Source organism: Podarcis tiliguerta, assembly GCF_965153285.1.
Source record: "Podarcis tiliguerta genome assembly, chromosome: 5".
Classification (NCBI taxonomy): Eukaryota; Metazoa; Chordata; class Lepidosauria; order Squamata; family Lacertidae; genus Podarcis; species Podarcis tiliguerta.
Window position 1 is genome coordinate 33,688,302 of NC_139538.1, and position 17,769 is coordinate 33,706,070.

A 17,769-nucleotide genomic window follows, 5' to 3' on the forward strand; every position below is an offset into this window, starting at 1 on the left:
ACCATCCTTCATAGTTTTAGGAAAAGGCCTCTGCCTCTTCCTGCTGCTCTAATCAATCAAGTTGTCTGACGGGGCCAGCTGCAGGGATCATGGCATCCCTTTGGCGACACCACATATCCAAACTGGACTGCGGGCATAGAGGGTTGAAATGTTGCAGTGAAGAGGTCATTCACAATTGCAGACATGGTTTGGAGAACATGGACTCCTCCTTGCATCAGATTTAGACTTTGAAATGGAATGGTGCCCCAGAGTGAGATCACTTTTGTTAGAAGAATTTTAAGGTCTCAAATATAGAATAAATATTCATCAATGCACACATATCTAAATATATGAACCATGTGTCTGAAATAGTATGGAAGATGAATCCTGAAGCCATTTTGACTCTCCCAATGGCCTCAAATATTCCTCTGCAGTAAGGGAGGAAATGGGGAAAGCCTTCCCATTGTCTTTTTGCTTGCAGATCATGTCTTAAGGGCGTATTTGTGTATGAATAGGGTGAGCCTGTGACCTGGACTCAGGAACTAAAGCATTAACCATTACAAAAGAATAGCCAGACTGCCCAAGTAATGCAATCAGTGACCATGATCCTGGCAGCCAGGATTTCTGCTGTAGACTGCCTCCTTCTGTGATGTATGCATGATCTTTTTGGGGGGTTGGGTGGTCTTGGGTTACAGGGTGGGCAATTTCAAATGTCTATGTAAGGGCTTGCGCACCATTGTTCAGGGTTTTCCTCCCTCCTGCATGTGGGGACCCTGTTGCAACAGCTCCTTTAATAAACATCAGGCTTACTAGCCGCTTTGCTGCTCAATATAACCTGGTTGGCCTCTGTTTTCTCCTACCAATAGGGAACCCAATTAAGGACTCTATATGTGCTCCGGAATACCCCGTAAGACGGGGTGCCCAAACTTTTTTCAAAGAGGATTTTGCCCCAGGACATATACTGCCATGGGAGCCAGATTAAATTGACCGACAGGCTCAAAACAGACTTTGGACATGCCTGCCATAAGGGAAAGGGAACCGTTTTTCTTATAACACTTTCAAATGGTGATAGGTGCATAGGAATACAATATGCTATTTCATACTTGGTCAAACCACTGGTCCATCTAACCCAGCATTGTTTAAACTGACTGGCAGTGGCTGTCTAGGGTTTCAGACAAGGGGACATAACGAGCCCTATCTGGAGATGCATGGGACTGAACCTGGGACATTCTGCATTCAGAACAGATGCTTTACCACTGAGCTTTCCAAGATAAAGGTATTTTACATGGGCAAGTGAAGCAAAATCCATGCTGTGCTATGAATGACGAGAGTGTGTGTCTGCATTCTGTCTCCTTGCCTTTTATCACTGGCCAGGGACACCGTTTAAAATCATCACAAAAGAGCAATGGTATTTATTTACCAATAAATTACTGCTTTTCTTCCGATTGTGCCCTTAAGGGTTGTACAAGGACCTGGAAAATCTGTGATCTCTCTTAATATTTCAGTCCTATTAAACTCCTTTGGTCTTATTCTTTGTCGGGCAGAGAATTCAGAAATCCCATTCAGAAAACCTAAAAGCATCCAGTTCCAATTCTAGTCATTCTTGAATGAGTGAGCCCTTTCCTTAGAGTAAATCCTATTGAACACAGGGTGTTTGCTTTTAAATAAACACGGAAAGGGATTGTGCTGCCCTGCTCAATTCCCTGTGGCCTACTCTGAAGGTCCTTCTTGCTTTTGCAATGTGTGAGCCACTGCATCACAAATTTTTCATGCAGCGCATGGGGAATATAGGAAGTCTAGCACAGTGAAGGAGAGCAATGCTCCAACAAAGGATTGCTGGTATGAGGAGAAGCCACAGCAGGGAATCCTGTGATGTGGCCTGGGCCTTTTAACACCTTTGTGTCACCAAAAAGGCATCACTACATTGAATTTTTCCCCTTTTGCAAAAGGGAACATAAAAAGATACCTTAAAACTTAAAAAAGAAGAAGAATCTGTGCACAAGTGTAAAATCTTAATAGTCTGAAGGCCACAATGGTGGTGAAGCTGCAGCGATGGGGAGGGAAATATATAGAGTCACTTAAGATCAAACTAGCTGTGATGCAAACAGCATCATTAAAAAGCATGTCCACTATTTTGTTTTAATAGTAATACATGTTGTTTAAAAAGATGCTTGGCATTTGATGTTAACGTTTATGTATCATTTTTTCCCTTTGTTTTTCAAGTTTCAATAGATAAATGTTCTGTAGAGGAAATAAATGTTCTGTAGAACATGGGCACAAAATTATTATTCTCTCTCTCTCTCCCTCTCACCCTCCTCCCCACACACTGCCAGGTGGTGCTTTTTTAAAAATCTGCTGTCCTTTCCACAATGAAAAGACACTTTTCAGATTAGAGGCAGGCCTTTTATGTTCATCGGCTGTGTTCTTGAGCAATGGCAACATAAAGAGCTGACATAAGTGATTCTTCTACTTTTTGCTGCTATTCTTACTTGCAAATCTTTTCAGGCAGAACAACAAAAAATGAGCTGAAGGAGCTCTCATTAAAGCCCTCAATACACACTCCTTTCTGTTGCTCCCTTAGCACAGCGCATACCATGCAAACTTACCTGGGAATTAACAAGGCGTATTGTGGTTTTCTGCCCTACATCAGCCTGGTACCCTCTGGTAGGGGCTCCATTAAACCGCAGCACTGCATCGTGGTGATCTGAAAGCAGCGAGGAGGAAATATAAATTGAAAGGCACCTGCTCGAGCAAAAGCCCCGAAGTCTCAAAAGTTTCTGTTTCGAGCTCCGGAACCCAACTGTGCCACTGCTTCGGAAGAAGACAGTGAGGAGCGTTAGCCTTACTACAATCAAACTCTCCACTGTGAATGTGGAAACTTTCCATCAGCCCTGCCACATCCCAATTAGCTCCTGAAATTCTTATGCCATTTGAAAGAAATCCACTGTTAACAGAGAGCTGTGAACTCAAAATTTCAGCAAAGGCGGACATGTGAAAGCTGTGAAAGGGGGCACCAGCTGTTTCACTTCCATTTCCAAAGGAAGGAGAGAGCTCTCAAGCTGATGTCTGGCAGCCATTTTGGAGTGGAAGCGGCTTAAGAGTTTGGGAGTGGATGAGACACTGAGGCTTAACACAGACAGAGGTAATATTGGTTGTGGGTACTGAAAAAGCGGGGGCAGGTACTGAGTCTGTTTTGGACAAGCTTAGTTTATATTTTATGGATTTTTATAAGGCTGTCATATTGTATTGATTTTCTTTTACACTGTCTATCACCACTGGGGATCCCTGTTGGACAGGTGAATAATTGTATTTAAAATCATTCAAGCTGAGTTCAGAATGTTGCATGTACATTATCTCAATCATCCTTACAACAACCCTGTAGGATAGATCAGTATTACCATCTCCAAATTACAGATGGGGATGTCCGCAGAAGCTGAAATACTGTAAGGCAGGGGTAACAAACATAATCCTTTGCAGATGCCTCCAATCAGCCCAGCTGGTAGGGCCAATGGTCAGGGATAACATATGGAGAGCGTCATGTTAGCTACCCTTGTTCTAAGCCCTCCTTGTGACTTCATGGCTGAAGTGAGATTACAATGCAAGGTTTAGACCAGGCGTCCCCAACCTGCGGCCCTCCAGATGTTTTGGCCTACAACTCCCATGATCCCTAGCTAACAGGACCTGTGGTCAGGGATGATGGGAATTATAGTCCAAAACACCTGGAGGGCCGAAGTTTGGGGATGCCTGGTTTAGACTTTGGCCTGCAATATTACACCTGCTCTAGAGCTAGACCTGAGCTAGCCCAAGGTTTTAACACACAAGTACTTTTAACATGTTACTATGCCAATTCTAGCAATGCCTTGCCCTAATTTCAAATATAATACCCAATACCCAGTTTTAATGTTCCAGGATCCCATGCTCACTTCCTACGAGACATCTGTGGTCACTGAGCAATGAAAGGCAGGAAGAGAGAAGAGAAAAGTCCTACCGGCAAATTCAATAAATTCAAAATTAAATAAATAAATGAAGTAAAAAATTGTCCAGTAGCACCTTAGAGACCAACTAAGCTGGTTCTGGGTATATGCTTTTGTGTGCATGCATACTTCTTCAGATTATATTCAAAATTAAATGTTTTTCCAGCCCCATAACACTGAACTCCCCCCGCCCCCAAGTCAAAGATTTCAAACTGTATTTTGTTGCTTAATAAATGGCAGAGGAATAATGCAAACCTATTTCTTCCCCCAAATGAGATGACTTCATGGATCCTGCAGAGGACACAACTGCACACCGGCCCATCTGCCCCACTTCCATGCTGATGTTCTTCCTTGGCAGGTAGGTCTCCCATTCTGATGTATTGAAGGGCCCATCTGATGTGGTGATCATCCCAAAATTCAGTTGCTTCCGTAGCTGGCACAACACTTTTTGGGGGCTGGATTTAGCAGCATACTTTGGCCCACTGTACTTCACACGGTATTTGTTCATATGCAAATAATTCTTCCTCACCTTTTGCAGTCTAGCGTTGAGGTTTCCGGACAAACTGTCCTTGTTCCACACTTTGATGGGACTTGGCAATTTCACAGGTTTTATGACTAACTTACTTCTTGCTGGCACTGCAGTGACGGCAACATGAACTTGAGATGTGTTGGTGGGCAAATGGAGCTTGCCTGTGCCATTGACGGCTTCATCCTGGACAGTTTCTTGTCTTAGGCTATTCCACCTCCACAGCCTCAACGGTCCATGATTGGCTTGGTCTTCTGTTTTAAACGAAACATAAAATCCTCTCCGCGATTCCTTCCACAAACAAATGGTCAGAACCAAAATAAATGCCAGGAGGACGTATATCCATTTTCTAACAAAGTTGACATGAACCATAATGTACGATGCATCAGGTTAGGAAGATCAACTTCAGGTTGGAAGTTGTACCTAAAAAAAAAAAGCATTAAAAATGCATTTTTAAAATCAGGATGGGGAGAGGAAAGAATTCAAGGTGTGTAATAATTTGAAATCACCAAAATAAACAGCCCGTTACACAATGTCCCTCTTGTTCCACGTCTTTGGCTAATATTTAAACCATCTTTGGCCTTTTAAACTGTGGGGAGTATATTTTTGTTTGTTATTATGGTGTGTATTTTTGTGCTTTTATATTGTAAACTGCCCTGTGATCTTCGGATGAACGGTGGCATATAAATTTAATTAACAACAACAAAGATGACAACAACTCAACCTTCCTCCCTCAAAACTTGAAAATTGCTACAAGTCTTGAACAACCACTTAATAAAAGTTTTCTTGTTATACAAATCAAAGCACATGTGTAACTCACCTTTCAATACCCTTTTTCCTTCTGCGCTGACATAATAATCAAAACCAGTGCTGTATTATGATGGCCATGGGCCGTGGGTCAGGGCCTTTTTAGCCTGATCTATTGATTCAGCACTTGGTCAAAATGGCCTCAATTGCAGTCACCAGAAAAGAAAAGAAAAATAATGTGCAAGGTCAAGCAGTTATATTCTCAACTGTTCTGCAACTTTTCTGCACACCGCATGAATGAAGCTGGCAGATCACCAGTGACCCACAGACCAGACTGAGAACCTTTGCTTGCAACACAACCTCAGCTAAGAGAAAGATGCTTTTCCAAAAGTGGTTCCCATATGGACATTGCTACCTTTAAGTGACACTATTAGCACAGCTCTTAATGGAGCTACACTTTCTTGCTCTTCATACACAGGAAGCAGAGCATCCTCCAGCACACCTGAGACACTAAGCAGAACCTTAGCCAAACCTAAGACCCATCAAGATGAGGGGAATTGGGAACAGTCAGATCTGTAGCTGGGCCTGGGATCAGCTAAGCTCAGGTGGCTGAAGTCCCCCATCTCAGTGTTAAGTTCCTTCATACTGGTTTGGCTGAGGCCAGAGTAAGTCCCCCCAAAAGGGTGGGGTAGGGGAAAACCTACCCTTGTTTGAAACTCCTTTTAACTCAGTCACATGACCTAGCAACCCAGTAGAAGTTACACCGACAAAAAGGAAGGTTTGTAAGTCCAATTCTATTTTAAGGGCTTGATTTCCCTCTGCCAGGCTTCAGCCAGCTCGGCTAGCAGTAACCTTCTCCTGAAAGGAGTAGGTGAAATTACACCAGCCTAATTAACCCTGGCATAAATTACGCTGTCTTCCTATAGTTTGGATTGCTCTGGCCCCCTCCAATGCATCTCCCCCCAATGTGAGATTTCTGCACCCTGTATTCATCTGGAACTTGTACATCTTAAGAGCTACAGCAGGTGCTATTGCTGGAAATGGTGTGATAATTTCTCCTTGCTCGTAGGTGCCAACTCTCTGGGGCCCTGGGTGTCTGAGCACCCACAAAATTCCTCATGAAGGGACAGGGCACCCACAAATTTCAGTGCCAGGGGCATGCATGCTGCACGGCAGCCACGGTCGTGGGGCCAAGCTGACACTCCTGTCCTCGCTGTAGCCACCATGTCTGCTATGCACTATTTCAGGCTTCCTCAACCTCAGCCCTCCAGATGTTTTTGGCCTACAACTCCCATGATCCCTAGCTAGCAGGAACAGTGGACAGGGATGGTGGGAATCAAAACATCTGGAGGGCCGAGGTTGAGGAAGCCTGCACTATTTTAACATTCTGGCACTCAATGCAGGGACGTTCTGCAACAGCACCAGCAATCTCTTAGAAGGGGTCCTTGTTTCAATACAGTTTCAAGCAATACTTTTTATATCTAAGGACCAAACTACAAGTGATGTTAGCACTGTGATTGGCAACTTCATTGTCGGTCTTTAAAAGACCAAAAAATAAAATAAAATCCCTGTGTCAGGGTGGTGGTGAATGTCATCAAGACCACAGCATGCTTGGAAGGGAACATTATACATATTAAATATGTATTCTGTAGTTGACCTCATTTGTAATGTTTTATTTTGAAATATTTAATATAATATTTTAGTTCTATGTTATGTTGCTTTGACGGTATACTCTATACAGTGGTACCTCGGGTTACATACACTTCAGGTTACATACGCTTCAGGTTACAGACTCCGCTAACCCAGAAAGAGTACCTTGGGTTAAGAACTTTGATTCAGGATGAGAACAGAAATTGTGCTCCGGCGGCGCGGCAGCAGGAGGCCCCATTAGCTAAAGTGGTGCTTCAGGTTAAGAACAGTTTCAGGTTAAAAACGGACCTCCGGAACGAATTAAGTACTTAACCCGAGGTACCACTGTATTTGACTTTCTTCAGAATGTTTTATTTATGTTTTATTGATTTAATATGGAGTAAACCGCTTTGAGATTTTTCTTAAAAATATAGAGCTGTATAGAAATTAATAAATAAAATAAATAAAATTATGCCTTCCTTCTCCAGCCACAATCTCTGGGGGGAGAGATTGTGAGACAACACAAGAAGCATGAACCTGAGACTGACATCCAAGGAGGAGTGCATGGAAGGGAAAGAGAAATACACAATTGTGCCCCTTTCATTTATAAGCTGCCTTACTATGCTTAAGGTGGCTAACATCAGAACTAAAATTAAGGGGAAACGAGGAGCGTGAGTGGACAATGAAACACAAAACCAAGTAAGGAAGAACAGGGCACAGAAGCAAGAGAAAACAGGAAACCCCGCGGTACTCTGCACACTGCACAAAAATCAGTCTGTGATGCTCCAGGGGGGTCTCTTGTGAGGCTTTGTCCTACACAAGTCACCGGACCAGTAACTCAGTTGGTCCCATAGATCCAGATTTCCCTTAATGACAGATAGATAGCAGTGGGCCTCTCCCTCTCTATGTTTAACTGTGTATATCAATAAAAGGCACGTGGGGTGAGGCATGCTATCTATGCGGTTGTGTATATCAATACAGTGCACGTGCAGCCCAGTAGGCTGTTCCTAGAATCCACACAGAGCAAAACAGCTTCATTAACTGATGAATATTAAACATTATTTACTTATTTATTTTTTAAAAAAGAACTAAAGAACAATAAGTAGTTTTATTACCCCAGTCTGGCGTACGCAACTCTCCTCTTTGATTGCTACCCAAACTGTTACCCCTAGGTGCTCATGGTTTTTCCCCACCCTCATCTTTGTTCCCGATACCAGGCTTAGACATGGTTTTTTATTGTGAAAATCTTTTGTAAGTTTCTTTCAAAGGGCACTCGGGGTTATAAAGCAGGATAGAAGTATCCAAAACATACACATAAAATTGCCTTCCTTCTCACTCCGTCTCAACACCTCCAACTCCTTCAACTGCCACTCTCAACACTCTACAACCTGTCATTCACAGTGACTTCACACAGCACTGTCAATCAACCTGCTGCAGTGCAATTCACGTCCCAAGAAACTTGCATGGGCTTGGGCTGCAGCTGCACAGAGGGAGGGAGTGGAAATGTGTAGCTATAGTGAATGTCTGCTTGGTGATGGGATGTTCCTGGCAGCAATGACTCCTCTTGCTGGCTATGGCAAGCAAGTCCTTCAGAAGCTCTCCAGGGGGAGGAATCATTCCACCTTCCAGACTGGCAGAGTGAAGACAACTCCTCAAACCCCAAATTTGACAACTGGGAATGGCAACTCCAAACAAGGAACCAATAATGAAAAAGCCAAGAAAATGAAGACGACAAACAGGGCAAATAGTCTGGGACATGTAGGTCACCAGCAGAAACCCTAAGCCACCAATCGCACTCCAGGTGGAAAATAGACAGTGAAGCAGAAGTGGGAGAGGTGCCCTTCATCCCTATAGTAAAATAGAAACTCACAGGAAGCAGAAAATCCCATTTTTGCCAAACAGGGATGGAGGACATTCCTACTAGGGTTATAACAAAGCAGGCTCCTTCAGACCTGTGTGGGCTCCCTCACCTACTGTGACAGAAACCCCGGATAACTTTCCTGCCAAAAGGCTGCATCAGCCAATAAAAATGAGTCTATTTGATAGGGCTAACCAAAGTATGAGGAGAGACGCATGTGGCAATCGTACAAATATCCACAATCGGAAAACTACTCTTGCGTGCTCAAGAAAGGGGTCACCTGGAGGAGCCTGCACAAATCACTGCTGCCTACTTTGCTCTAACTTTGCCTGTGGCTGCCAAGAGCCCCATCTCCAGCCTTGGCTATCCAGTCATTCATCCCAAGAGCGAAGTCTGCAATCTCCATTGTGGCAAAGTGGTTTGTGTGTGCAGACCAAGGACAAATAGGCAAAAGCTGGAAGTAGAAACCCTGAGTTCCAGACTGCTGCTTTCCTCTGGCAGCTGGGTTGGCAAAGCCAATATGATTTAAGGCATCACCAAGAGGCAGCTTCTAGCAGTATACCAACATCCTCCAGCTCTTGCTGTGGAGATGCATGCAAGCCTCTACTTCAAATGGGATGCTGGTTGCGTAAGAGACATTGGCATTAATGCGCATGCACCTTATCTGTGGGCAGTTCCTCGTCTGGTGTGGAGTTACCCACAACCACAAGCCTATTAATAGATGAATAGCACAACCATTTTTCCCTTTCCTGTCTCATGAATTATCATATCCTTTTGGTGAGATTGTATAACATAGAGATCTCCTTGCTCTGAACTGCTTTTTCAAATGTTAGTATTCTTGCTTGCCAGATTTGAAAATTTAGAATTTGTATTTACATCAAATATATCAAGGCAGTGTACAGCATATAAAATTCAATAAAACCAGTCTGTAAATATCTAGGAAACATAATTTTAAACATCATTAGACACTGGTTGGTTGCAAGAAAGCAAAAATCATATTGTGAAGGCCTGTCTAAACAGTTTTCAGAAGATGTCTGAAAAAAGGCAGGGTTGGTTGCTGCAGAACCTCCACAAACAGCGAGTTCCATAGGACAGGGACTGATACATTAAAGGGTCAGCCCCTCGTAAATGCAGCTGAATCCCACCTCATCAGAGGATCTCAGATATCAAGGTATCAAATATGAGATCATTTGAGGCAGATAACATCAGTAACCAAAACAGATACAGTCATACCTTGGTTCTGGAACTTAATCCATTCCAGAATTCTGTTCGACTCCCGAAACCGTTCAAAAACCAAGGTGAGGCTTCCGATTGGCTGCAGAAGCTTCCTGCACTCAAGCAGAAGTGTTCGGCTTCCGAAAAACGTTTGAACACCAGAACACTTACTTCCGGGTTTTTGGCGTTCGAGGGCTGATTTGTTTGACAACTAAGCCATTTGAGAACCAAGGTATGACTGTATTCACTGTTTGAGTCACTTCCTATGCTTTTCCAGGATGATGACAGCCATTTTTAAAATTACAACTGTTTATAAGAAGCTGTGGAAAAGGTGATTTCATAAACCACCAAGAAAGCCTGAAGGCAAGGTTATGGGAACCTCAGTGAGATCATAGGAAATCTACAACAGGGACAGACAGTGCTTACACCCTCTTCATTAAAAAAAGCTGGCAGTACACAGAAATTCTCCTTCAAGGGTAGTTCTTAAACTTTTTGGATACATCAGAAGAAAACATTAGAACTGAAAACATCACATGCATGCAGAAACAAAAAAGAGGAGAAGACAACTCCCCTGGGAACTGCACATACATCAACTCCACCGGCTCATCTGACATGAAAAGGCACATCATTTAACCAAAAAGAGTCCCATAAATTAGTATTACATGGACAAGAGCTTTGCTGGTGTGGCAGTTTTTGCTGCATTTTTGCTCTGAATGCAAATATGCTGTCATCCCACTCGTTGCACGGAAATGTACTTAAAACGTTCATTACCAAAAGGAGTAAGCAGGCATACAGTGTCTGTGTATTGATGAAGGCCCATCATGAGCCATCAACTTACGACTATCTAGCTCTTAAAGTAACAACTGGAAATTCTTAGAAACCAGTCGGGGACAAATAGAAGAAGACACCTCCACTCCAGTATGGATTCCCTTTAACACATACATAGCCCAACAAGACAACAGAATCCACCAACAGGATATGAATCAATCTAGCTAACTTGTTCCAAAAATCCACCCCTTCACACACATAAACCAATCTCACTACAGCCAACCAAAGACAGGGGGTGGGCTGGTTAGGGGGACTCCCTGGTCCTGAATGGGGTAATAGTGCCCCTGAAGGACCAGGTGCACAGTCTGGGAGTCATTTTGGACTCACAGCTGTTCATGGAGGCTCAGATCAATTCTGTGTCCAGGGCAGCTGTTTACCAGCTCCATCTGGTACGCAGGCTGAGACCCTACCTGCCCGTGGACTGTCTCGCCAGAGTGGTGCACGCTCTGGTTATCTCCCGCTTGGACTACTGAAATGCGCCCTACATGGGGCTATGTTTGAAGGTGACTTGGAAACTGCAATTAATCCAGAATGCAGCAGCCAGACTAGTAACTAGGAGCGGCCGCCGGGACCATATACTGTAACACAGGTCCTGCATTGGCTCCCCGTTTGTTTCTGAGTACAATTCAAAGTGTTGGTGCTGACCTTTAAAGCCCTAAATGGCCTCGGCCCAGTATACCTGAAGGAGCGTCTCCACCCCCATCGTTCTGCCCAGGCACTGAGGTCCAGTGCCGAGGGCCTTTGGGCGGTTCCCTCATTGCGAGAAGTGAGGTTACAGGGAACCAGGCAGAGGGCCTTCTCAGTAGTGATGCCTGCCCTGTGGAACGCTCTCCCACCAGATGTCAAGGAAATAAGCAACTATCTGGCTTTTAGAAGACATTTGAAGGCAGCCCTGTTTAGGGAAGCTTTTAATATTTGATGAATTATTGTATTTTAATGTTTTGCTGGAAGCTGCCCAGAGTGGCTGGGGAAACCCAGCCAGATAAATAAATAAATAAATAAATAATAATAATAATAATAATAATAATACCAACCACACCCTAGGCTACCCCAACCTCTCTCGCCACCAAGGAAATACAACAAGCAAATAGTAAGAGAACCCATACAAGTGATGCTGACACAAAAACACACACATATACTAAGTAAAAGAATAGAAGCATTACTACCCTCCCCCTATTTTCTTCTCAACCTAATATTGTAAGCAACACTGTTGCCTCACAACAAATGAAACTGATTCGTAGAAAACACAACTTGAAAAAAAGACAACGCACGCATTCTTGTAAACTAAGAAATCTTTAATAAAAATAAAAATAAAAAATAAACCAGTCAGGCCTTCAATTCCATATGGCACAAAACCATTTTTTTATTTTTTTTGCGATCATTGTTTAGCTCAAAACTGCAGTGCATCTGTCTATCTGGATGAGCCGCCATAAAGATCCTTATATTTCCTAGTCAAAGACTAGTGAAAGGCTATGCAAGCTTACAGAAAAAGAGCTATGAAGGTATGAGACATTAAAAAAAGCATTGGAATAGTTAATTTTCAATGTTGTATCTGCACTTTATGTAGAGGGGAAACTTCATAAGGAATGTAATAGAACATGGTGCGAACAGTTCTTTTGCCCTCAAATGCAGAAGACTTTATTCAATGTAAAATTGGCTAAAATCCAAGCGAGTCATCTCATAATTTAACGTTGCAGTTTCTCTCCATGACTGGCATCAGCAGATGTCTGACCTGTAACTTTAATGCTATTTCTTCTCTGTTTTCCACTAAGCATATGACAGCACATTTAAAGTTATTATCATAATCATGGAGCTGTGGGAGAAAATAAGATCTGAAACACGACAGTCCAGATTATTTGTGCATTTCAGCTACAAAACATTTAAAATAGAATACTTGATCAACCAAAAGTCCTAGATAACCAGATTAAGTCCTCCTGTTTCAGGCAGTCCTTTGACAGTGTAACTCTGGTAAGGACAGTGCAATTCCATACATGTGTGCTCAGAAGTAATTCCCACTGACTTTAATGGAATTTACTGCCCTATAAGTGGGTATAGGATTCCAGGCTAACATTCTATTAACTTGCTTTTTTAAAATATGACAGCAGGGATGGGAATATTTGTGCCTCTCCAGCATTTGAAAAGCCACAAGTTCCCCACCCCTATCTAGGGCATTCTACATTTTGTCTGTGTGATATAAGCATGCTAATCATTAACAGAAATAATTTGCAAGATGAAAATTTGCAAGTCAGTCTCTAGGCTAGCCAACATGGTCACATACAAGACTGGTCACCCGTCTCCTTCCTGCTCAGAAGCCACACAAATTCTTATTATACAAAATGTACTGGGAGAGAACTTCCTGACAAAACTGATACAGTGGTACCTCGGGTTACATACGCTTCAGGTTACATACACTTCAGGTTACATACGCTTCAGGTTACAGACTCCGCTAACCCAGAAACAGTGCTTCAGGTTAAGAACTTTGCTTCAGGATAAGAACAGAAATTGGGCTCCGGCGGCGCGGCAGCAGCAGCAGGCCCCATTAGCTAAAGTGGTGCTTCAGGTTAAGAACAGTTTCAGGTTAAGAACGGACCTCCGGAACGAATTAAGTACTTAACTCGAAGTACCACTGTACATGCAAAATAGAGTTTGCTTTCCTGAAGAAACAAAAAGCAAACTAACCAGACACCATTTAAAAACTGTTTATAATGTTTGCAAAAATGTAATGTTTGCAACAATGTAAGGATCCTGTATGCAAAGCAGATGCCAGAATGAGTGAAACTAAACAAAACTGGGGGGGTGACACCTTCCAAACTAAACATTTTGCTTCAATGTCAAGCACAGGTGTGAGGTACTTCTGAACAATAATATTTCTGTATGCACAGAATTTGTTCTCTGCTTTTCTACATTAATATGTAGTCAAAGCACCTTATAAGTTTTGCTTAAACATTAAAAGAAACAGCAAACCACCAGAAATGATGGCTTAAAGCAGTAATAAAAGCAGGCATGAGGTAAAAGCATTTTGGCTACGCCCACTGAAACAGCACTGCTTTTAGGGTTCTTCTAAAAATTGGCAATGCTTCTATATCCATTCTCTCTCTCTTTTTTGCATACATTCTCATCCCTTTGATTGTATACCAAACCACCATGATATAAACCCCCAGAATAAAAAGACATTTGGACTACAGCTATGAACAAATTACTGATGTTGGTGAAAAACCACCAACACAGAGACGAACAAGAAAGATGCTCAAAAGCAGCCTGCTAATAGCATGAGCCTAGCACCCCGCATTCAATAAAACAAATGGGTTCAGGATTTAACACTCTATCCTACTGCCTTACAGTTGTGAAAGCGTGATTACTAGGGACAATCCGTCTAATCAAGCCAATGAAATCTTATTTCAGCTACTGCGTCCCTAAATTTCATTTGCTAATCTGATGACAGATTGGTTACCTGATGTCGATGAAAACTGAAGTTGCAACAGACACGGCAGGGTGTTAGAAGATTTCAGGGCTGCTCATAATGCTCTTGCTGTTTAGAAACCCGGCCACTCAAAGCAGTGAGATCTCTAACGAAGGCTGAAGGCCACCTGTGAAATGAAAAACAGTTTATTAGAGAAAGAATACTAACAGCACAGGAGTCGTCATGCTTTTAATATACAGAGATGAAAGTGAAAGACACAGACTTCTGATGCCTGAGCCAAGCCTTTTAAGCATGAAGGAAAGCATGCTAGCAGCCTTCCGAGAGGCCTGAAAGAAACAAATGCAAACAACTGCCGGTCGCTGCTACGTAAAGTAGCTTATCCTGAAACAAATCAATGGATCCAATTTCATTCAAACCAAATCACTAAAAGCTCCCTTCCAACAATACATTCAAATGCCCTTCCAAGAACATTAGACTACTTCTCATGTGGAGAAACTGTGTGGAGCCTCATCTGTCGTTTTGTCTTCCAACTTCTCAACGAAACCAGAAACCTCCCGCTGCTCATCTCCTGCAGGTATAAAGAGCCCACGCCCAACCTATATTCTATTTTGATGTACTGCTTTTTGGAATTGAGACAACTCAGAAAAGAAGAACAAGCCTAATCTGGCATCTGGAGCCACTTTTGAGGTTGTTGAGACACAGCTGAGGGGAATCGGAACACCAGAACTTGACAGTGTGAAGTCATAAGACGGAAGGAACTACATTTCCTCAATGGCAGCAAAGCTGGGGGGAGTAAGATATACTTTTTATTGATATCTTTAGCCCTTAACCACTGGGGAACAGTATCCCCACAAAATCACCTTATCCTACACATGCTCATTCAACTGCTTTGATCGGCAGAACTGGCACTACGCTGGGTGCCACATAATGCCCATTTCATATTTCATAGAATCATAGAATCATAGAGTTGGAAGAGACCACAAGGGCCATCGAGTCCAACCCCCTGCCAAGCAGGAACCACCATCAGAGCACTCCTGACATATGGTTGTCAAGCCTCTGCTTAAAGACCTCCAAAGAAGGAGACTCCACCACACTCCTTGGCAGCAAATTCCACTGTCGAACAGCTCTTACTGTCAGGAAGTTCTTCCTAATGTTTAGGTGGAATCTTCTTTCTTGTAGTTTGGATCCATTGCTCCGTGTCCGCTTCTCTGGAGCGGCAGAAAACAACCTTTCTCCCTCCTCTATGTGACATCCTTTTATATATTTGAACATGGCTATCATATCACCCCTTAACCTCCTCTTCTCCAGGCTAAACATGCCCAGCTCCCTTAGCCGTTCCTCATAAGGCATCGTTTCCAGGCCTTTGACCATTTTGGTTGCCCTCCTCTGGACACGTTCCAGTTTGTCAGTGTCCTTCTTGAGCTGTGGTGCCCAGAACTGGACACAGTACTCCAGGTGAGGTCTGACCAGGGCAGAATAGTGCCAGAGCAGTGGCACTATTACTTCCCTTGATTTGTAAGAACTTGGTTGATTAGTGCACTTTGGAATTCCCTGCCTATTGAGATCAAGCAGGCATCTGCTCACTATACCCTTTTTGGCGCCCGCTAAAAACATTCCTGTTTAGACAAGCCTACCCAGGTGCTTAGTGAGTTGTGGTAATTTTAACTTTGGGTGTTTGAAATAGGGCTGTACATTTTTCTTGATTTTACTATTTGATCTTCTATAAACTACATTTGGGTTTTTTATACAATCAAACAGTGTGTAATAATGAATGGATGGATTGGCAGGTGAAGGTGGTTTGAGGGGCACCGTATCTGGGCATTCATTAAATGGGGAAAATATCACATTTGGGGATGCTCTTGCAGGGACAAGTGAGTTAACTCTGCTGCCTCCTTGGTGTCCATTTTTGCTTTAGTGTTCCAAAATATATGGGGATCCGATATGGACCTGTAAACTCTTGGAAGGCAACAGAAGGAAGAATGGGGCTAGCACTCTCACCCAACCCAGGTGTGATGAGGTACCTATTTAAATAACACCTGAATGGGCCTAGAGCAGGGTTTTTCAGGCTGAGGGTCACATTTCCACCTGGGTGATCTTCCAAGGGTCTACATCCCAGTGGTAGAAGAAGAAGAAGAGGAGTTTGGATTTGATATCCCGCTTTATCACTACCCAAAGGAGTCTCAAAGCGGCTAACATTCTCCTTTCCCTTCCTCCCCCACAACAAACACTCTGTGAGGTGAGTGGGGCTGAGAGACTTCAGAGAAGTGTGACTAGCCCAAGGTCACCCAGCAGCTGCATGTGGAGGAGCTGGGAAGCGAACCCGGTTCCCCAGATTACGAGTCCACCGCTCTTAACCACTACACCGCACTGGCTCTCACCACTGGTAGGCAGGACCAGAAGCAAAAGTGTGCAAAGCAGCAAGTGTACATTTTACCTTTGTACAATAGACTATTTTCTACACGCACTCACAAAGAATCATAGAATTATGTTGGAAAGGGACCCCAGGGTCATCTAGTCCAATGCCCTGCAAGGCAGGAATCTCAGCTGAAGCATCCATGACAAATGGCCACCCAACCTCTGCTTAAAAACCTTCACAACCTCCCGAGGGAGACCGTTCCACGGTTAACAGCTCCTACTTATATATCCCCCTCTAAGTTTCTAGCCAGGAAAAGGAAAACACACTCAAGAAGGGTCTGAAGCATGGCTCGTGAGGAGCGAGTCTCAATGGTCATTTGCCCCCAATGTCTGATGCTTCCTTACTACAAAACTTGATTCTTCCACACATTCTTCTAAGGCCAGTGCTTTTTGCATGTGTCGTGGCTGTATCAATGCATGCTGAACTAAGTACAGTCATGCCTCGGGTTAAAGACGCTTTGGGTTAAATCTTTTCAGGTTGCATCCCGCGGTGAAGTACTGGAAAGGGTTACGTCCAGGTTTCACCGCTTGTGCAGACACTCAAAATGACATCACACGAATGCACAGAAGCGGCGAACCGCGACCCGCGCACGCGCAGACGTGGGTTGCGTTCTGCTCAGGCTGCGAACGGGGCTCTGGAACGGATCCCGTTTGCAACCAGAGGTACCATTGTAAGAGGCTTGGATAGCAGTTAGGGAAAGGAATTTGAAATGCTGAGGGAGGCACAAGTTAAGGGACAGCTACCAGGAAGTGATTCAGCACAGAAAGGAGAGGGAGAGAGAGAGCACGTGCCAGAGAGAGTTAGGAATTAAAGAAAGTAGGTTTAAATAATGTCTTTGTTTTATACTACTCCTGCCTGATCCTTAGTGATCATTAACAACACTTGAAACAATGGTACTCACCAGCACAGAGTACGACCACATCTTTTCTTTTGCTGCCGTTTTGTATTGGCACTTGGAGCTTTTACCTTATATTTTACACAAATAACCCTCCACTGCATAAGACTATAATCATGTGCATATTTACCTGGAAGTAAGTGCCATTGAGCTCCATGATGCTTAAAAGGTAAAGGTAAAGGACCCCTGACAGTTAAGCCCAGTCGCGAACGACTCTGGGGTTGTGGCGCTCATCTTGCTTTACTGGCTGAGGGAGCCAACGTTTTTCCGCAGACACGTTT

General features: G+C 43.4%; 1 protein-coding gene across 13 annotated transcripts in view; it reads right to left on the reverse strand.

Annotated features, from left to right (window-relative positions):
- The window catches only part of ST6GAL1 (ST6 beta-galactoside alpha-2,6-sialyltransferase 1), a 107,983-nt gene that overhangs the window by 14,286 nt on the left and 75,928 nt on the right, over nt 1–17,769 (reverse strand). For 10 of the 13 annotated variants that reach the window (XR_014511873.1, XR_014511874.1, XM_083442876.1 and 7 more), the window contains exons 2-4: nt 14,208–14,343; nt 4,209–4,902; nt 2,586–2,683 (exon numbers count right to left, since the gene is read on the reverse strand). Coding sequence is in view for 10 of the 13 variants with exons in the window: in XM_083442876.1 (XP_083299002.1) it covers nt 2,586–2,683; nt 4,209–4,851 (741 nt within the window). In the remaining 3 variants the exon portion in view is untranslated. Of the gene's footprint in view, nt 1–2,585; nt 2,684–4,208; nt 4,903–8,167; nt 8,209–14,207; nt 14,344–14,656; nt 14,892–17,769 lie in introns of those variants that run through there. The other 3 variants (XR_014511875.1, XM_083442868.1, XM_083442871.1) reach the window with 2 other exon arrangements.